The 22,920-nt window shown below is 39.8% G+C and overlaps 1 protein-coding gene across 1 annotated transcript; it reads left to right on the forward strand.

Moving 5' to 3' along the window:
- The first annotated feature begins 497 nt into the window (after positions 1 to 497).
- Positions 498 to 22,590, forward strand: LOC575630 (adhesion G-protein coupled receptor G6). The gene is made up of 16 exons (XM_011666426.2): positions 498 to 589; positions 1,143 to 1,481; positions 4,316 to 4,514; positions 6,256 to 6,285; positions 9,392 to 9,534; positions 9,919 to 10,968; positions 14,444 to 14,490; positions 15,195 to 15,362; positions 16,500 to 16,666; positions 18,067 to 18,245; positions 18,542 to 18,771; positions 19,098 to 19,262; positions 19,708 to 19,817; positions 20,295 to 20,557; positions 21,342 to 21,408; positions 21,910 to 22,590. The coding sequence occupies exons 1-16, from the start codon at positions 550 to 552 to the stop codon at positions 22,511 to 22,513; spliced, it is 3,801 nt and encodes a 1,266-aa protein (XP_011664728.2). The 5' UTR covers positions 498 to 549; the 3' UTR covers positions 22,514 to 22,590.
- Positions 22,591 to 22,920: the final 330 nt, after the last annotated feature.

A 22,920-nucleotide genomic window follows, 5' to 3' on the forward strand; every position in this document is an offset into this window, starting at 1 on the left:
CCTGTATCCTAAGAAGTAGGAAACAAAACAAAGTATCAAACAAACGAGCAAGAATAATCGCAACCAAATATGACAACTTTGTCAATGTTTTATACACTTATTAATGAAAAGAAGTAATGACAGAAGAATGATTTTATGTTTTTATTTAGTATTTCTGTTCCACCACTTCAAATCTTCTCTCTTTCTTACTGCCTCTGCCCACCTTCTTTTTCCCCCTCTATATGAATATATCTTTATAATGTATGTATGTATGTATGTTGTAAACAATTTATTTTCATTACGTGAGATTAAATCGATACCACATCCTCGTATACCCCTTCCACAGCGACCCGTCGTGTACATTGTTGTTTTATGTAGAGATTTATTTATACAAAATCGGAATTATTTGTTTGTTATCAGATATGTCGAAATAGTATCGTATATTCTTTGCATTTCTTTAAGGTCTTCGTGGGCAATACGGACGATAACACGGTGGTGTATAACACATTACCCTCGGTTAAAGTATGCCGGTATGTGCGTCTGCTACCAATCACATATCATTCCGCGGTTATGCTACGAATGGAACTATATGGAGAAGGACCGGTACCAGGTTGGTGTCACATAAAAACTACTCCACCATCGTTATAAGGGTGCTATGGGTCAGATTGACCAAAATAATTATAATAATAATAATGTCCTTACCCATTTTTGACATTTCCTAACATTTATCCACTTAAGCTCTCATTTCAGAGTGCTTGTTATATCATTAATCAATAATAATAATACTCAGCTTTTATATAGTGTGAATTACAAATAAGTCGCTAAGCGCTTCCAAACTAATTACCCCGGCTTTAGCTGTGCTGCCATTACGGAGCTCTAGCAGTACCCATTAATATCACCTGGGTTGAGTGTGACAAATGTAGATCAATGTTTTGCCAAAGGACATTAGTGCCGCGGCGGGACTCAAACCGCGGACCTTGTGATCGTCAGTCCGGCGACGAAACCACTCGACCACGACACCTCTATCAAGTGTATAAATGTCTCAATCTGTCTGAATCCATTTTCTCCAGACTAGTCTACAACTCCACAGATTAATAGTTGTGACTTCTTCCAAACATGAATTAACTTTGGGAATATAACAAATTCTTCAATCTTAACCATAGAAAATCTAGAAGCAGGACCGATCATCTCGTTACTTCATGGTAATGCACCGGGCGAAGGCTTCGTTCTCAAAGACGATGGTTCGAGCAGTGGGTTTCTATGCGGTGAGTCTTGGAATCTTCAGAGCGCTGAGGTGGCTTGTCGTATGCTCGGCTTCATTGGGATTGAATCATTCACTCAACGTGTTGTGTCCTCCATCCCTTTTGATCCTATTTCCGTGCAAGTCCTTCGTGATGGTTACATCTGCAGTGGAAGGGAGCATACACTTTCCGAATGCACGTCAGTCACAATTTATCCTTCATGCACGACGGCAGCTGGCGTAGTTTGCACAAACAATATCGGTGAGTTACGCTTATTGTGTGGACAACCATCCATTGAAAGAGAACTTCAAAATTATGTGGACTCAGGCGCGTACGCAGGATTTTTTCAAGGGGGGGGGGGGGGGGGTTTAACATTTATAAATCGGGCCGAAAATTTCGCAACGACTCAGCCGACCGCTGAATAAGGGGGGGGGGGGGGGGGGGGGGGGGGGGGGGTAAGAGGACACTTTTTTTTTTATTTTGGTCTCGAAATTTGAAAATTTGACATTTTGCTCTTGGGGGGGGGGGGGGGGTAAGGTCACCTTTTTTAGGTCAGTCATGGGGAAAAAATCCAAATGGGAGGGGGGGGGTTAGGTTAGGGGGTTATGGGGGGGGGGGTTTACACACAGAAAATTACGAAAAGGGGGGGGGGGGGGTTAACCTCCCAAACCTCCCCCCTGTGTACGCGCCTGTGTGGACTAATATTGAGATCAAGAAATTGTAGCGGATCTGAGATCAAAGTGCTACAGAGGCTCTGATTATAATTTGTATCTTCTTGTCAGCCAATTCCGAAACTCGATTGGATCGGGGGGGGGGAGGGGGGGGGAGGAGGACAAATTATGACCCACAACAGGATAATTAGATAGGTCTATAAGCCTATATCACCAGCTCCATAAAGTTTCCGACGTGTGGGGCGGGGGACGGGGGTAGGGGAGGGGAGGAGGAGGGTGGTACAGAGAAGCAGTTCACCGAAAATCAGAAATAAAACATAAAAACACCTTTTATCGACTTTTGCCGCCGACTTGCAGGAAGGGCCATGTTGCTATTTGCATAACTGAAGACTTGTGATTGCATTGATGAAATCTTTTTCTGGCAAACGAGGGTATATTTCATATCATTTTTCTAACCTCATTATGTTGTTGAAAGGAATCCCTATATATTTAATTTTGGTTTCATTTGAATCATTTTGATTTAGTGAAATGTTATTACCCTTTTGGGTTCTTATTCCCAACGGCCCCACCGGTGTGAATTTCTCATTTCCATTTCCATTTTTGCAAATGTTACAGAGATATGAAGAGACCGCTTTATTATGAGTGCAATTGTGCAAACCGTATACTCTTCGCCTCTCCATTTAGCGACAAACTGTCTGTGAAGTCATTCTAACTCATAATTCCTTGGGGAAAACCACACTGGCACATTTTTCGATTGATACATCATTTGTAAAATGCCATGAATATGTATTCAAAACACCATGTTAAAAATAAAAAAACTATTATCTTCTTCTACTTATTTATTTGTCAAACATTATGACGATGAAACTTTAGATGAACACAATAAAGTTATTCAATAGCACTTAAGATTGATTTTATGAAATCTATTTTAATCTAGTGTAACATGCCTAACACACGTTTAGGTTTTTCACATATTATGTTTAGTTTATTAGATACAGAGTCAATTTCCCTTCATAAAAATAAATTATCTTAATGATTGTGTAAAATGAATGACCTGAATTATTAATCCTAAGTTATCAAAAAACACGGAAGACCTCAATTGAGAGGGCTTATGCCGAAAGGGTGGGAGCGTCGCGTGACGTTGATGGACGCTACCATTCGTCCAAAGCCCCCCCCCCCCCCCCGTCGGTTTGGCCGAAAGGATGCGTTGACTAGTCTTCCACATCAGTCGTTTTAATAGAATTTAAGGAATAGAAATTTAAGTCGTTTAAACTCAAATAATCAAAATAGAAACAGATTAGAAATTAAATAAAAACTAGTTTTGTACGTAGTCTTGCACATCAGGCGTTTATAAGAATTAATAAATAAATAAGAAGAAACAAAATCTAATAATTTACTTTGATATTTAAAAATGTCAAATAAAGGTGTTTAACTAGTCTTGCATATCAGTTTTTATTTATCAAAATAACAAAAAGAGAATATCCATTTCTTTCTATGTATGGAATTCAGAAAGCCCCCCCCCCCCAGCTTATCCGGCCCAATAAGAAAGGGTGTATTAAGGCGATAGGCCTACTCTGTTATTTATTCATTATTTGTTATTTCATTTGTAAAGACTGTTATGCATGTCTAGTTAACACCAACAACAAAATTCTATTCATAGTATATTATTTTTATTTGACATTTTAAAAACTTTATTGAATTATGATTTAATTCTTATAAACGCCTGTTCTGCAATACTACGTAAAAACAAGCTTTATTTAATATTATATTTTTGTTTCTATTTTAGGTATTTCAATTTAAACGACTAAAATTTCTAGACCTTAAATTCTGTTAAAATGACTGATGTAGAACACTAGTCAACGCACCCTTTCGGAAAAAGCCCCCAACGTAAAAATAGTTTTATTTGATTTTAATCTGTTTCTTTTTTTATTATTTGAATAAAAAACTGAACTTAAACTTGAACTTAAACGACTTACATTTCTATTCCTTAAATTCTATTAAAAACGACTAATGTGGAAGACTAGTGAACGCACCCTTTCGCCAAACCGTGGGGGGGGGGGGGGGGCTTTTGATGAATGGTCGCGTCCAAGTCAACGCGACGCGACGCTACCCATCCTTTCGGCATAAGCCCTTTGGGAAATTTGCTCCGAAATGTTCAGGCACCAAGTATATACGCGTATTGTGCACTGATGCTATTCAACGCGCTTTCCTTATAGCATTTGGAGATTGCTATTTAAACAAACAAGTTTCCTCTAAAATTACAGGATACTACTATACGATTACATACGGGTGTCATGAGGACTGGTGAGGACTTTCTTAGATCTTGCCAATCAGGATATCATTGCATTATTTTTAGGCACCCCATATAATATTAACAAGGTATTCTTAAATTCTCTCATATGATGTTCATCCCATCTGTATCAGTACGGTTGTCCGGCTCTTCTCTTCGTCAATATGGACATGTAGAGATATACACCAACACGACCGGTTGGGGTTCAGTTTGTGCCCAGGACTGGGACGACCAAGATGGCCAGGTTATTTGCAGAATGCTCGGATATCCAGGGATGTCAAGACGCTCCTCATTAGAGTGCCAACAAGTGACATACTCCTATTACGATTGGCGGTCTGACTTGTGTCGGTAGTGAGGCAGCATTGAAGAATGCATGTACGATGCTGGACAAAACATTGCTTGTGGTATCGACAAAGTAGCACTACTCCGTTGTCAAAACGCAGGTAGAGTATAATCCATGCACAGGCTTACACATGGCTCTAGAGTTTAATAGGAAGAAGAAAATATTGAGAATAAATACGAATGTCAGTATTATATTTTTTCTTTAATTAAATTTTTATCTGCTAAATTGGTTCTTCGTGTGCAATAATATAAACAGTAGTGTAACTGTCCTTGTGAATGGCCGAATGCGCTCATGCACTCATCATGACAAGACATGTAATAAAGGTCAGTAATTGCACGTGTACATGCAACCAAAGTAAATATTTTATGATGAACAGGGCAATCCCGCCCTCCCTCTCCCCACGCACGTTTCCTCCTTTCGAAAACACCTTTAAGTCCCGTGCGTAAAGTCAATACGGGCCGGATTTTTGTGTACTACCAGCCGGACTTTGGTGCGTGAACAGTACCCCTTTACCGGACATTTTGGTAACACGCATGGTATCCCTCCATTCAAGGAGTGGGGGGGGGGGGGGGGGTGGGTTATGTGACTAAAACTAAATTAGAGCATTTAAGGGCTTAATGATTGGCCCTCATTGTGCTGACAAATATCGATCACTCTCTTGTTTCAAAATTTAATTTCTAAATCGTTGCTTTTAAATGCTGTTCTAGTTCGATGATCCAAAACTTTATCAATATTGTAATATCATTTGAAATAACGAAAATAATGGAACTATTTATTTTCATTTAAAGAGATATTGTTGGTCAAACGTTGATTTCCTCTCTTTCAAGAAACACACTGTGTACTGATGTTATTGTGCTATATGAGAACATCCCCAATATCCTTGTGATTCGTCTTCAGTACGGCTCGTAGGGACCTGTGAATCAGAAGGTAGAGTCGAGGTTATCAGCACGGTTCCTGGGGACCTGTATGTGATGATATCTTCACGGTAGCGGACGCAACCATTGTTTGCCAAATGCTCGGGTTACAATTGGTGGAACTCTTAGACTGGGACGTCCCACCATCTGTAGTGTCTTCGAATAGCGCTCCGTTGAAGAACCCCGGTGTGGCGGGAATGAGACAGATATCCGATATTGCATGCAAGAACCAAACGCAACTTGCAATAAATACGCAGCAGTCAAATGCAGCGGTGAGATTCTATACTTTTTAGAGGATTGCTCTTTTTTTACAAGGGGGGAGGGAGAGGGGGGCTGGACGGGTTATGGGGACGAGATGATTTTTTTATTAATGAGCCAATGAAGTGCCATTATGTATAGTTACATTAAACACTTGGAACATGGTGAAGCTATGTGAGACCATGTATATGCCTAAGAACGCATTTAAACGGAATTTTGATCTATCATCGCAGAACATCTTTTTCAAAATGAAATGTTATATTAGTTTTACTGTAAATACTTCGAGCAGTGTACCTCCAAACGGAGTTTGAAGTGAGATATGCATGAAACTTTATAGAAAGAGATAAGAACACCTGATGTGTCGGATGCAGGTGGTACACAAGATACCATTATTTTTTTTAAATTACTTATCCTTGTATCATTACATTGTTGATGTAAATACCGTATGTTCTAATATAAAGGCTCAGTAGCTTTCCTGTTATAAAAGAAATTTTGAAAAGGACGATTACTTGTTCTGAATATCCAGGTAATTTCTTTTGATACCTTCTCATTCCAACAGATCCCCTAAATCTTTGTGTCGGGTCGATTGGTGAGTATTTTGATGAAGACTGTCATTACATTTGGGTCAATTTCAGTTTAACGGAGAATGACATGGCTTAGGTAAAATGATCAATCCGATATAAACAATTGTGTGGAAGATTATACCCAGGGATTCCTAAAATTCCCAAAATCGATTAGAATTCTCAAAATTTACCACACTCCATCTTGTCTCCTCTTCGCTGATCTACACACGGTCATTTATCTTACTAACTATGACCATGAAGCCTTTTTAAAGTAGAGGTATCGGGTTCGAGTGGATAAATCACTGGACTGTGGACCTCATGATTTTTTCGAATCCCGCCGTGGCACTATAGTCTCCTTTGGAAAGATATTCTCCAAATGTTTAACACCACAACCAGGTGAGTAAAATGGGTACCCTGCATGAATTAATCCCTGAAATGCTAGAGCGCCTTAATGGATTTCTCTCTCTACGTGCCATATCCCAAGAAGCTCAGCTGTCGACCTCTCAGGCGCGTACGCAGGGGGGGGGGTTTGGGGGGTTAAACCCCCCCTTTGGAAATTTTTTGTGTGTAAACCCCCCTAAAAAAAAACTAAAACCCCCCCCTTTGGATTTTTTTTTTTTTTTTTTTTTTTTTTTTTAATTATTAAAAAAAAAAAAAAAAAAAAAAAAATTATTCCCATGGCCGACCTAAAAAAGGTGACTTACCCCCCCCCAACGGAGCAAAATGTCAAATTTCCAAATTTCGAGACCCAAAAAAAAAAAAAAAAAGTGTCCTCTTACCCCCCCCCCCCCCCCCCCCCCCCCCCCCCCTCCCCCCCCCTCCCCCCACCCCCCCCCCCCACCCCCCCCCCCCGCTATCAGCTGCGGCGGTCGTTGCGATTTTTTTGGACCAAAAAAAAAAAAAAATGTGTCCTTCTTACCCCCCCCCCCCCCCCCCCCCCCCCCCCCCCCCCCCCCCCCCCCGCTTATTCAGCGGCTGGCTGAGTCGTTGCGAAATTTTCGGACCGATTTATAAATGTTAAAACCCCCCCCTTGAAAAAAATCCTGCGTACGCGCCTGCGACCTCTTATATTATTCAGAAGCTACCGTCTCGTTCCTGCCACGGCAAATACCTCATTATTAGAAACTCTTTCTGTCCTTCTTAGCATCCTTCTCAGGAACCAAACTTCACAGCTTGCCAGTTGCTTTCTTTGGTCGGTTGTCAGGATCCAAGCTTTACATCTATACATCATAACTGGATACGTAATGCAATTGCGTACGCGGAGTCTCGTTTTCATCTTCAGCTTCTTATTCTTTAAGATGTTTCTCACCTGGAGAAAGTTGATTTTGCAAGTGCAATCCTTCTCTTGATTTCTTGCCCGCCTCTTGCATCGTCTGTAATTGAAGTCACATGGTTATTAACAGAGGCGGCTTGCTTTATTTGATTGTTGTTGATCTTACGAGAGTATGGTATTCTTCCCTTCTTTGAACTTACCATGCATCCCGTTTTCTAGTAATTTGATGAAATCTATCCTGTCACTTTCTCTGACAACAACATATAAAAGTCGCTGCAAGTCCTCCTCTGATTCTGCAATTAATATAGTACCATCTGCATACCGTATGTTTTGTGATATTTTGTCCTCCTACATTCAATCCTCTTTCCCGTTCTAGGATTCTAAGTATCAACTCACTGTAATAATTGAAGAGATCTGGAAACATGAAAATCTTTGCCGAACCCCCCTCCTAATGTTGATGTAGTCACTTAGTTCTGTTTCCACTCTAACACATACTGTTTGCTCCAAATACAGGTCTTGCAATAACTTAACATCCTTTGTGTCAAGTCCAATTTTTGTTAAGTCTTCATATAACCGATTGTGTCTTACTTTATTAAAGGCTTTTGTATAATCGATGAAACAAAGGAAAACGTTTTTATGCATTTCTACGGCCCTTTCTGCTAAAGATTGCAGAGCAAAAACAGCATTTCTAGTTCCAGCATCCTTGACGAAACCAAACTGCACATTACTAATTTCTGGATTTAGGTGACTCCTTGCTCTTAGAAGTAGAACTCGCAAGATAATCTTTGTGATATGGCTCATAAGGCTAATGATTTTATGTTGCCCGCATTCCACTGATCCAGATTTCTTCTGGAAACTTTCCATCACCATAGATCTTATTGATGACTTTATGTAGTTTCATGACACCATAATTCTCCAATGCTTCGACCATCTCCATTAGGGGGCCTACTACTCCATCGGGACCAGCAGCTTTGTTCCTCTTAATCATACTGATCACTCAGCTCACTTCTGAGAGCAGAAGCCTAGGTCCTTCAATAAATCCTGCACAGTGTGGAGGTTTTTTTCTTACATCGTCTAAAAGCTCGCCAATGAGCTCAGTCCATCTTTTCAGTATCTTTTCCTTTTCAACCAGTACTGATCCATTCCGACTTGATGCAACTTGGAGCTCCGAAATTTCTTTTCAGAAAGGTCATTTACCTTCTTAAAAACCCTGGGATCGTTTGCATTAAAACTTCTCTCTATCTCGTTTTCTACAAGAATGTCTCTCATTGGTTCCCAAGTGACCCCTCTCCCTGGTCGGTGAGACTATCAAATCTGATTTGTACTTTGACAGCATATCGGAGGCGATCATCTCGATTCTGTATGTGTTCGAAATCTCCCTTCCGGATTGACTTGGCTTTTTTCATATTCTTTAGCTCACATTGCAGAGTTGCCACAACAGGAATGTGATCACTTCTATACAGTCTGCACCCGGATATGTTTTAGCTTGCTTCACACCTCTTTTAAAACGTTCTTAATGCTGAAGCCGGGTTAATACTTGTAGAGTGCCAGGAGTGTCAATTTTACAGACATAAGCTCTTTACAAAAACCCATTATTATTATTATTATTATTAATACTATTATACATCCTGAAAAAGAATTAGGATGAAGTGTGTGATGACATAAAAAGTCCACGATAATTGTAGAAGAGCACGGATATGATCAATATGTATAAATCTGTGGTAATCCAACCCCAAAAAATCTTGTACTTAATATTGAATAAGTGTTTGAGTTTCGTACTTTTTTTCTCTGGAACGGTTGTTATAATATATGAAGACTTGCTTTTTAAAATTTCTTCTTTTTATTGTTTTAGAGGACAGCTACGTCGATGACTCTTATCCCTCCTGGTCCAGTAACGCTAAGGACGGAGACATCGATAACTCTTTTCCCTCCTGGACCAGTGACGTTGAAACAACAACGAGGCAACCGCTGCAGAAAATATCTACTCAAATGATGACGACAGGTACGTCAATAACAGTGTCACGTAGACATCCCTGCTAAAGCCGGGTTAATAATTGTAAAGTATGGGAACTTAAAGTTTGACAGATGCAGTTATACACGAACCCATTATTATTATTATTATCATTATAATTAATCATGAATAAGAAGTAGGATAAAGTTGTGATGTCATAGAAAGTCCACGTTTGTAAAAGTGCAAGGATAGATCGATATGATAAAAACTGTAATATTCCAACCCAAAATAATATTGTACTTGAATAATATTGAATAAGTGTTTGTTTGTTTTTGTACTTAAATATTGAATAAGTGTTTTTTTTTTTCTCTCGTGAACGGTTGTTATAATAATTAAAGACTTGCTTCTTAACCTTGATTCTTTTCCTTGTTTCAGTTGACACGGCCTCAAACCCCACCACGGTTAGAGAGACGACCACCTCAGACCCGACAACGGTTAGAGAGACGACCACCTCAAACCCGACAACGGTTAGAGAGACGACCACCTCAGATCCCACCACGGTTAGAGAGACGACCACCTCAAACCCCACCACGGTTAGAGAGACGACCACCTCAGACCCGACAACGGTTAGAGAGACGACCACCTCAAACCCCACCACGGTTAGAGAGACGACCACCTCAGACCCCACCACGGTTAGAGAGACGACCACCTCAAACCCCACCACGGTTAGAGAGACGACCACCTCAGACCCGACAACGGTTAGAGAGACGACCACCTCAAACCCCACCACGGTTAGAGAGACGACCACCTCAAACCCCACCACGGTTAGAGAGACGACCACCTCAAACCCCACCACGGTTAGAGAGACGACCACCTCAGACCCCACCACGGTTAGAGAGACGACCACCTCAGACCCGACAACGGTTAGAGAGACGACCACCTCAAACCCCACCACGGTTAGAGAGACGACCACCTCAGACCCCTCCACGGTTAGAGAGACGACCACCTCAGACCCGACAACGGTTAGAGAGACGACCACCTCAAACCCCACCACGGTTAGAGAGACGACCACCTCAAACCCCACCACGGTTAGAGAGACGACCACCTCAGACCCGACAACGGTTAGAGAGACGACCACCTCAGACCCGACAACGGTTAGAGAGACGACCACCTCAAACCCCACCACGGTTAGAGAGACGACCACCTCAAACCCCACCACGGTTAGAGAGACGACCACCTCAGACCCCACCACGGTTAGAGAGACGACCACCTCAAACCCCACCACGGTTAGAGAGACGACCACCTCCAACCCGACAACATTTAGACAAACGACCGCCGCAAACCCCACCACGGTTAGAGAGACGACCGCCGCAAACCCTACCACAGTTAGAGAGACGACCACCTCAAACCCGACCACGGTTAGACAGACGACCACCTCAAACCCGACAACGGTTAGCCAGACTTCGATTTCAGCCTCTACCCACAGTGAGTACTCGTATCTAGCTGTATTGTATATTATTTGAAGGAATTCGTATGTGGGATGATGTGAGAATGCGAAGAGTGCGTTGGGTTTGAGGGTGATATTCTCAAACTGTCCATGAACCTGTCATGGAGACCTTCCATTACCAAACAAAAAAATGGTTGTCAGTTTACATGTTTCTGTCCGGTTTAGCCCTCAAAACTTCCGAATAAAGACCAGAAGTCAGATGAGTCTCACTTCATCTACCCCACAGACTAAACTCGGTCAAAAGGAATTGATATGACTCTTTATTCAGCCATTCTTCTTACAAGTTTGGTACATTGGTACTTCGTGCGGTGAATCGACCCTTCTTAAAGGTCTTTCAGGGGCTTGATGAGGAGATGAAAGTTGACCGCTACAGGTAGACTAAAACAAAACTGTGAATAACATGGGAGATCTAAATGAGTTTTGAAAGCTTGTGTAGACATTCCTTTTAAACTGCAAATACAAAAGATATATTTACATTTTATTACCAATCAAGATAAAGCCGGAACAAAAGAACGTTCACTGAACACTATTTTGAAATGAGTAATTTTAGTAGTTGCAAGGGCGGCTAAGCATGGTCCTCTATCAAGTCAGGGCAGGGGTGTGGATGAAATGCAAAAGCGGGTCAGTGGCCTTGTCGCATTTACACTACCCGTCTCTCTATATCTCCCTTCATTTACTTTTTGTCCTCAATATTTACTAGGTGTTCCCCGGCAAACGACCTTTTTTGCAATGACGAACCTTCGTCATTGCCTTGTTTTCGTTCACATTCTGCCCCATTAATATTCTCCTTTTCCTCCTTTTCCTTATCGTCCGGAAATCGCATTCGTTTCGCACACAGTGCTTGTTATTCCTAGTTTGGTGCTTTCCTCGTGTCCTTTTCCTTTCAAATTTCATAGGCATAATCTCTAACATCTTATCAAGGTCACTACATTCTTCGATTTTCGAAATCACTCATGCATAACCGTCCAGGCGCCATTTTGTCCGTTTCTGGTCCATTTTAAGGCTTTTCTTTCTTCCTTCCTATCTCCACTATCCTAGATCCTACAAATGTCTAACAAATTCCTCTAGATAGTCTGAGAGATGTTCTTTCATCTGCGACGTATGACTTGACCTTCAAAATGCCATGTTCGTACTCAAAATTCAAATCCGAAACCGACTCCGTCAAAAATCTCTCAAATTCTTGAAAAATGGACCCCTTAAAATCTAAAACTGCCATAACTTTCTCATATAAATTCCGTTTTGTGTTTAAATCTCATAGTATCCTTATCTCATAATTGCACATAGCCATGCCAAATTTCATGCTCCAATGGCTGTGCAAAACATAAATAGCGCCCTCTAAAGTTCTGGGAATTGGCTTTCTCTCTGTGGCCGTATCTCCATTATGGCTTGGCAAACCCGTACCCTTTTTTGGATTTAGATACTTGAAGATATGCCCTTTACCAGCCATATACAAAATTATATACCCTAACACTGACCGACTTTGCGAAAAATGCCCTCCAAATTCGCCATTTTCAAGAAAATTGAGAAATAACTTCAACTTGCTCTAAATTAGCGATCGTTATACCTACATCAATGAAACTTGGCATACAATTGTATCCATATACGTGACGACTGTCTGCCAAGTTTGGTAAAATTCTAATACGTCAGCGCAAAGTTATCGCCAAAAATGATGAATTTACTATGCTTTACGTGATAGCGCGTTTAATGCGTGCAATACATTGCGCGGAGATAACGATGGTGTCAAACTGACCGCAATGAAGTGCCCTTTCGAATGATACCAAGTATCGTATATGTTCACACAGAAAATTGTGAGTAAATCGCATTTGAACAAAGGTCACTACACGAATTCCGCCGAGTTTCCGCCCGAATCTAACACGTATCGGCTATAACGTCATTTTTTCAGACTGCTTTTCGCCCTTTAACGCCCTTTTTTTTCTTGAAAATTTGCAGTGCCATACCGAGTTCCAATGCGCAGGGCACCTTCTGGCCGGATTTTTGAAATTGGTCAAGGGGGCCATTTAAGACGCCATTTTGTTCTATAAATATATTTTACATCACGTGTTTCGATAGGATTATCATAGATAAAAAAAGAGTAGTTTACAATAACAACCATGAAATTCTCTTTCTAATGATACCAAATACGGCCTATAAAGAGACATAAAGAGAGAGAGAGAAAAAACAATTTAACTCCGGTCATAATACAGATCCTGTACGTTTTCCGCCCATGTATTACACGCATTGTCTATGGGACATATCGGGTTCATGCTTTTGGCCCCGAGAACGATCTTTATTGCAATGACGAACATGCACCAAATCCCTTTGGTTTTTGCACGCAGTGGTTGCGAGCCCTTTCTAGGTTCCTTCCCCTATACCAATTTCTTTCAAGCTTCCATCCCATCAAGGTCACTGTTGAGGCCTTTATTTCGCCCTACCTATCTCCAACACAGAAGCTACAGACTTCTTACAAATTGCTCTGGATAGTCCGAGAGAAGCTCTTTCGTTTGACACGTAGAAACATGGCGTCATTGCACGCACATCGTTTTGAGACGATTGCATTTCTAGTGTTATCGTGCGACCGTTTTATATATTTGCTGATATAAAAAAGCAAGGGCAATGAGGTTTTGCGGTGCTAAGAAGACCAACAAAATTGGCAAAGCCTCCTATTTATATGCGGAATCAATTAAGAGGTAAACATTTGCCCTTTCTGGATAATAAGAAAAATGACTTCCTGGGAGATAGTTGTCCTAGAGGATGGTTGTCGTAGGGGGTAGTTGTCTGGGGGTAGTTGTCCGTAGGTAGTTGTCCGGGGGTAATTGTCCTAGGGGTAGTTGTCCCAGGAGGTAGTTGTCCTAGGGGGTAGTTGTCGAGGGGGGGGGGGGGGGTAAGTAATCAAAAGTGAAAGCTCACATTGTCATGAAAGCTAACAATCCCAGAAAATTTCTTATGAGTTTGATGAATTTTCAAAATTCATTAGATGTCAACTAAACTATTGTAAATATATATTATACAAGCATAAAGGCAGAGGCATATTAGAGACGCAGTCGCATACACCTTGTTCATTGTAAAACAGCATCTGAGGAACTAACATTTCAACAAGCTCTGCTTCTAGTTAGTTCCTCTTTTTTCGTGCTTTTTCTATTATATTTGTCGTTTCATTGCATATCTTTGTAATATAATTATTCATTGTATTATGTTTTGCATGAGAAATAAGATATAATCATTCCATTTCATTATATTTTTCGCAACTGTGGAAATCAGGAGGTGACGGCAGTTCACTGCCTTTGGCATGACGTCATATCAAATTATTATACTTTGTTGAACACGCAAATCAAGATTTACCATGGCCAACATAATGGTAGGCCTATAATCGACTGAAGTTTTTTTTCCTGGACACGCTTTTGATATGTGCATCTCATGTTTATTAATATTTGTGATCAATTGCCCACTATACAGCTACAACACTGTCACCAGTCAAAGGAGCTATAGATAAAATATTAAATGTAAGTACATACATAATGTAAGTTGTGGATAAATCTACTGTGAGAAAAAAGACTGGGTCTAATGCATTTTCGGATCAGGCAATGTAATTTCATAATTTATATTTTAAAACTTCCACCAATCAACAACCACAAGGTTCGCTATGTAAACACTAACGGTAGTACTCTTTTGAACCACAGCGAACTATCTGATTGCTATTATACCATTTACGATAGTCTATTTATTTATGTCCTGGCTATACCCTGAATAAATGGTTTTCATTGAAAAAAATGTACTCTTAAGGTTATCTTTCCTCAAAAGATTATTTCCTTTACCACTGATGAATTAAATATATGTATAATCATTTTCCCTTTTTGTTTAAACACATTCCTTCTAGTTGTCATCGTTGACCATGATAGACATCAATGTGCTTTAAACAGGCACGTAGCCACGGGGGGGGGGGGGGATTTGATCGGTTGAACTTTTTTTAGACCCCCCCCTTTTTTTTTTACCTCGATCGATTACATGTATGTCCCCCCCCCCCAAACTTCAAACTAGCTGGCTACGGGCCTGGCTTTAAATGCTGTAAATCTGTAGGGCGAATTAAGTGTAAGAGATATTTTTAATGATCTAGTTCAATGATGCATGTTACCATCCGCCCTTTGCCATGATGATCTAAAATGATCTAATTAGATGTCAACCTTTCGATATTTTATTTTATCTTCAGGAGACTATCACGGTAGACAATTTAGACATCGTGTCAGTTGAACTGGCGAACGTGACTGAGGATTCGAACAAATTTGATGTGGAAGATCTTCAGTCTGTCACAGACAAACTAAGTTCAATTGTTGAATTTGCGTCAAACCAAAACCTGACGGAAGAAGCCATCGTACAGGTATATAATCCTTTTAACAGTGAGTATCTGTAAATTAAAAGAAAAACGGACAGGTGGAATGTCCTCTAGATGGAATAATGGAATGTACTTTGGCAGGACTGCCTAACTTTCAGACACTACATGTCGTATCAATTTTTGCTTAGTGATGGGCGATGGGGGAGGGGATGGGGGCCTACGCCGGGTTTATTCTGCAGTACGTATTAAACAGTATACTCAACTTTGGTAGCTCATAATTTAAATGTGACCTTGAAATCTGGTAAAGTTAATTTTTGTTTTTGCTTATTGATACCCTCTCCATACTTTCTGCCACGTTCGACTGAGCACCAGGGCCTTTAACAAGTGTCGTCAAAATCTTCTTTTACCAAGTTCGGGATGACGGAATGAATGCTGGTCAAGCCTTACGCATGTCTTAAATCCTATCAAAATTTAGATTCTGCTTCGTGCTTCAGCGTTTAAGTGTCTAAACTGTTATACTTTACGTAAGCTTTCAAAGGACATGGTTTCAACCCGTAGGATAACAATAAATCATTCGTAAATAGCCTAGATATACTTATTTCTTGTGTTCTGATATCGACAATCTCTTTGCTCAATCGTTCATTGCTCAATTTATCATGCATAATGTATTTGTCTCGAACTGCACATAAATCACAAAAGTTTCCTTATTTCAGAGATGTTAGTAAATGCAAAAAAGAAAACATAATGTTGATAACAACCAAAGAAATTGGTTGTGGACTTTGATTAAAAAGGTAACATCCCAAATATACTTTGTCCATTTTGAATGACTCTGTAAAATTGCTCACTTCAAACAAGGGTTGCGAATAAAGCTCAGTTGCGTCATCATAACAAAGAAAATATCATAAACTTTGCTTATAATAAGTTTTTATTAGAGATTGATTTGACATTACACACTTCTCTATTCATATTCACTAAACCAATGTCAAAAAGGACTGCAATTGTTATCAGACTGAAATAAATACATAATGGCTTTTGACCCTATTTTGGTACGAAAAGATTTTGACAATACTTTTAGACAAGGCCGTTGCTCAGTCATCCGGGGTAGCTTGGTTATGAATATAAGAAATGTTGAAAAATGGGAGTGTCATTTTAATCGATGTCTACAAAATATCATTGATAAAGGTGTCTGAGAGCGTGATAGGAGCAGTGGATAACATCTTGAACATCCCAGAGAGTACCTTCGAGACACCGAGCTCCCAGCAGGTCTCAAAGACAAAGAACATATTGACTACAATCTCCACACTTACTGAAGCCATTCAAAAGGCATCCACCAAGAACTTCACCTACAGGTTTGTATGAACCACAGTGCCATTATTAGTTCTAAAAAGTCATGGGCACAATACTTTCGAATCCTTTAGGTGCCCCCATCTCAAATACCAATATATTTGGGACATTTGTAACGTTTTACTTCGTCTTAAGAGTATCAACGTTCTTACTATATTTGATGACACTGATGATTCTAAAGGCAATTTTAAATCATTGGCGATGGAAACGGGTGCTTGTGTCTTGCTCGTGCACTAGAACGATATTGCTATTGGCGTTTTGGGGGAAAGTCCGTTATCCTGACATCTTTAATACAACAATGGCCCTTTTTATAAGGGTCAGGTGAAATTCATTTTTTCCAAAGACTATTAACAAATTGTGATCTTGACTTAAGCTATGGTCACAAATCAGAGCAGCGACCGACCGATCAGTAGCCTGCTTGGTCGCTGCTGGAATTTAGGCATCGCCCAGCAATTAGGTCGGTGCCCGGGCGGCGACCGCCCAGGCACGGAGTGTATTTTTGGCGACGAGCGAAAAGTGAGCAGGTGCCGCCCAAATTTTAATTCCGCGCTAAAACGTCAGCGGCGACCGAGCGATGCCCTAAAAACGAGCGGTGCCTGGGCGGCTGCCGCTCGGTGGCCGGTCAGCCGCCGGGCAGAATTGGTTAAAAACTTGCCGCTCGGCCGCCGAGCAGGCTACTTTTGGGTAATGTGACCATAGCCTTACGTGCGGAGAATCCTCTTTATTATACGACTTGTAACAATCTTCTGTTATTGTTCTTTAGACAAAAGTATCTACATGCATATAGCTCCGTTTAGTCTCATTTCACAACGCCCCCTATTGTCAGAGTACATGTTAGCCTATGGACGTTTTTGTTTTTAAATCGTTAAAAATTCATTTTTTGTTTAAACGAAAAGCACATCCACCCCGAAGTACCTTATCACTAGCTCTTTCATTGGAGCCCTCATGTCTCATTGACTTTTGAAAGTTCACCCACCGTAATTTTTCAAAATAGGTTGCAAGCTCGTCATTGCCTATAATACATATGTGAAACAAGTCGAACTTTGGACTCAGTCTGCCAAGTGATTGTAAGATTATAGGTCAAGCACACGAAGGATAAGAAGCATGAATTATCAATTATCACTTCTGCTATGTTCATTATGTCCATTTCATCCAACCCCCCCCCCCCCCACCGTAATTTTTCCATTTAGTAAAAGCAAACATTTTACCGAGTTTAGCAAAAACATGAATATTCATGAACGGTCAGACAATACAGCCTTTTAGTACGTAACGTATAGTGAATGGGAATGGGCGATGATCCGTCCAGGAGGTAGAGGTCAGTGTTTTGTGCTGGCAATGTTCACGCGAGCGAAAATGAGACAATCGGAGCAATATGAACATCATTTTTAATTTTATTTCTGTGTAGTGGATCAAATATTGTACTGGCAGCTGTCAAAGTAGACAGGAGAAAATTTCCCCTCACGACGGCGATAGGAGGAGCCATGGATGACGACATAGACTTTTCAGCCAATGAAGGATCTCCGTCTAACGCGGCAGGTGTAACGTCAGTATCTCTACCGGAAGCAATTCTCCCTTCAGTATCTGGTAGGTTCCCCTCTTCTAACTATTGACTTTTATGTATAAAATACAGTAATGTTAAATTGCAATTGTAAAATAAATTTGGACCAATGCAAACATGCAAAATAATTTATTATAAGAACTAATGCTGCAAAGGGAATGCAGGGTAATGCAGGTACCGATGAAACAAAATTTCGAGCCCAAAGTGTGAAAATTATATTTATAAGATAATCACGAGTGACAAGTCGGTCTAAGACTAACGGCCCCATATTAACTTATATCATGTATCTTAAAATAACATGATTTTCTGTTAATCATTTCAGGTACTAACCAGGTAATATCCGTCAGCGTGTTTCTACTAAACTCGCCCAAGCTGTTTCAGGGTGACAGGCCGTCCTCATCCAGTACTCCATCGTCTGGAGACGAGCAGAATCAGCAACCGAAGACGGTGTCGGTTGTCGCTTCTCCTATCTTAACTGTGACCATTGAGGGAATTGATATCAAAGACCTCCCTGATAATGAATCAATTGTCTTTGTGTTTCCTGTGAATCAGGTAGGCATATGGTGTCACGACATACATTCCTAAAGAAGGCAATATACAAGATGAACACAAATAATCATGTAATCATTATACATTTCGAATTTTGAAATACAGAAGGTTAAAGGTTGGAATCTACAAACAATATTAAGAGAAGACAGATTAATGCACTCCAGAGGTCAAAATATTCAATCTCCATGCCAATCTTTTATAAGTTTCTCTCATTGCAAACTGAATAAATGAAATAATAAGATAATACCTAACAAAAGCAAAATCCTTCCTAGAAAATTCTTTGCAAAAAATTAATCCTTTTTTTTGTTAAATATCAACCTTTAACTCAGACATTGATTAGAGAAGAAAATGATGCTGAGGTGTCTCAACGTTGTGTGTATTGGGACATCGACTTAGGAGAATGGTCGGACGAAGGGTGTAGAACCGAGAAAATGGCTCTTGAAGGGATGGTGTCTTGCCGGTGCTCTCATCTCACGAGTTTCGCCGTTCTGCTGGTATGCATACGCTGCATCAATAATTCTAATTCCAAATAGCATGGTAAAAGTCTTGGAAATCAGCAGCGTTCCCTATATCGATAATCTATTTCAACATATCTATTACATGATATATATATATATATATATATATACAAATATAGTAAAAACCACCCAGGTATTGCAGTTATTCATTTTAACATGGCCAGTGGGAAATGTGGCCATGAATTTAACGGTTTGGGTGAACCATCGAATCTAGAAGATGAAAAGCGATCTATTGCGAAAGCTCCTTTTATACTAAAAGATAATCGAATAGTTTCATCCTCTCGTTTTAACGGTCTACAAGTTACAATTTATATATATACCTTTTCTATGTTATTGGGAAAAACATTCTGGGCCGGTAGAATTGAGTCCGTTTCTAGATTAGACTTATACCATATGTATTTATTATGTATATTCTTCATAGGATATCAAAGGAAGTATCATATCTAAAGCTCTTGATGTAATCAGTCGCATCGGTTGTATAGCTTCGATCATTTGTCTCGTCATAACCCTCTGCGTTCTGCTAGGTTTTAGGTAAGATTCCAAACTCCCTACCCTCATCAAACAGTACAATGCATTTTCTAAACATAGGGGATATTAGAGGAACAGAAATATAATATAAAGAGATATCTAAAGATCACAAACAGAGAATATTTGGTACCATGTTTAATCTTAAAATAATCGTTGTATTTTGATGCTTCTAAATTACTGACAGAATTTCCAGAAGATGTCGTATTCGATTTTTCTGTAAAATTAGAAAGATGATAACGAAGAAGCCGCAGTTGATCGATGTTGTAACGTTGAGACAAAGATCTTCTTATAAATAGTTTGGGAAAATACAACTCTCAAGGAATTAATAATTTATATCTAGAAAGTGTGAAACAGTTGCAAAATACACATAAAATCTGCAAACGCAAGTTTTATTGAAAATAAACTATATTATCACTTTCAAAAGGTTACATCTTGTCAAAAATATTCTTCATCAACATTGGTATCATCTTTACTTCACAGGAAACTGCGCAGGAAACAGCCACAGAAGATACTTATTAATCTCAGTTTCGCGCTACTAGCTCTGTACGTCACTTTCGTCATCGGTATTGACCGACCAACTTGGAGGATCAGCTGTACTGTGGTTGCTATACTATTGCATTACTTCTGCCTTGCATCGCTTGCTTGGATGGGTGTAGAAGCCTTCAACATGTACATGATGTTTGTTAGGGTTCTGAATTCATACATACCGAAGTTTCTACTAAAATGCGCTATGATTGGTTGGGGTAAGTTGTTGGATTTAAAAGTACAAGAATTATCATAAATTTTTATATAAAACTATTTCGTGAACAAATCGCCTATCGATTATTATTTATAAATCTCAGAATAAAAGCCTCTAAAAGTGAACTCTCTGTTTCTCATTTCCAATGATCGACATAACTGTTGTGCTATTAAACTGTTTTGTTCCCTCATCTTTACATTCTCTGTAGTAACCTGTTACTTTAATATTTACAAGAATTGATGTTACAGATGGTTGATACCGTGAAATGCATGTCATTCCTCACGAGGCCGCAACAGCCTACCTTCTATCTATCTATCTCTTAGGCTATAGTTCATCTAGACGTTGGACAAAGCCTTCCTCATAACATTTCCATTCTCTTCTGTCTCTAGCTGTCATATGTACAAAAAGGTCGGGAAACACCGGGATATTCCTATATTTTCTAATACGATATAAAAAGAGAAAGTTTCATTGAATAGACACGGGTTTAATCTGCTGATGATCATTAGTAGATAACGTAAAAGGGGGAAGGGTTATTCATCTATATTATAAATCTGGTTCCCCAGTTTTGGGAGGGAATTCTGGCCACTTAATAACACTGCTACAGCTTTGTTATTCATTTTTATTTGTTGCATCTGAACGTAAAATTATTAAAAAAATATTGAAACTAAAGGCTATCATTCTGGTTTTCTCCCACCCTGTTAACATTTAACATGTTTTAATGTTGTGCTTATCTCCCCTTTTAATGTGCTATTCTTTTCAACTATGCTGTCTATTACATTTTTATACAGGCATTCCATTGGTCGTCGTCATAATAGCAGTTGCCAGCAAGTGGACAGCTTACCAAAATTATGAATAGTAAGCAATTATTGAAAATTTGCATATATAATTGCATATTTGTTTATGAAATTAAAAAAAAAAAATCCCACGAGAGTTACTGATGCTATTTTGTATTAAAAAATATTTCATATTAAATGTGTTTCTGATTAATGTTCCTGTCGAATTCCAACGGTTTAACCAGATGGAAATTACGCAATGTGTGTGGGTGTCCGTGTAATCAGGGGCGGATCTAGGGGGGGGGGGGATATTTCGGCGGTTTAACTTAACTCCCCCCCCCCCTTGGGCGGCCAAGTGAGAAAGAATTTTTTTTTAGTAAAATAGCGTTATTTGGGGAATTTTTGTTGGTCGACCCTCCCCCCCCCCCCATGACAAAAAACTAAATCCGCTCCTGGTAATATGTGCGCACGTGTGTATGTGTGCGAGAAGGTAATATTATGTTACTGCAAAAGGCATCTACTTTATGACGGAGAATGAATTCGAACTGGTGACTTAACATCCGTAATTTGTTTTTATTTCCAGCTGTTTCATTCTCCCTGGATATTCGTTATACTTCGGACTGATCCTTCCCATCGGACTCATCCTGTCATTCAATGGCATCATTTTCGCTATGGTACTCTACAAACTGAGCTGTGGAAGGATATCAACCTCCAAGTCAAGCACATTGGAGTCAAAGAAAGAGAATATCGTTAAAGCGCGCATGGAAGCCATTCGCCGCGCCCAAAACGCCATCGCGATAGGCACGCTGATGGGTCTGACATGGGCTTTCGGGTTTCTGTCTTTTGGTGGCGGTCGCTACTTGTTTAACATCTTATTCACCATCTTTAATTCCCTTCAGGGAGTTTTTGTCTTCCTTCTATTTGGCATCAGGCAACCAGAGCTGAGAGAAAAATTGAAGATGACTAAGAAGCGTTTTCTGCATGGTGCATCGTCTGCCCGTAGACGCAGTTCTGAATTTTGGGCATCGTCGAGTGGAACACGTATGACCCAGCGACCTTCTGACGTCACGTTCATCTCGATGGTTAAAACTGATTCTGTTGCTGAAGGTCAGGCTTCCACGTACTTCGAAAGTACTCTTGATACAGGTCCACCTTTAAATAAATTGTCGAATGATACCCTTCTTTAATGACAGAACAGAAACAGATCTCTAAGATTCGATACAGTGCGACCCAGAAAAAAACGAAACCGAGAATTATCGATGTTTTATCATAATTTATTCGTTATCATAATTAATAAATGACACATATTTGTAAATCTTAGATCCTCCTCTTTCACTTGATGCAGATCATATGATGCATATTTCGCGCATGAGTAATTCAGAGCAATTTGAAGGAAGGAAACCCAAAAGTCATTTGGCGGGTGGTATCTGATTTTCGAAGAAAAGTTCACATTTCTAGAAAGTTCAGTTTCTGCCCTTTCATATGACACCTCAATCTGGAAAAAATAAGCAAGGAATAACAAAGTATTGTTTGTTTAAAAGTGATGCTTGCATTTCCATAATTTGATCTAAAAAGTTCGTTTTCAATGGCTGTC

This window comes from Strongylocentrotus purpuratus, unplaced genomic scaffold (genome assembly GCF_000002235.5).
Source record: "Strongylocentrotus purpuratus isolate Spur 01 unplaced genomic scaffold, Spur_5.0 spur5_contig_866, whole genome shotgun sequence".
NCBI classification, from domain to species: Eukaryota; Metazoa; Echinodermata; class Echinoidea; order Camarodonta; family Strongylocentrotidae; genus Strongylocentrotus; species Strongylocentrotus purpuratus.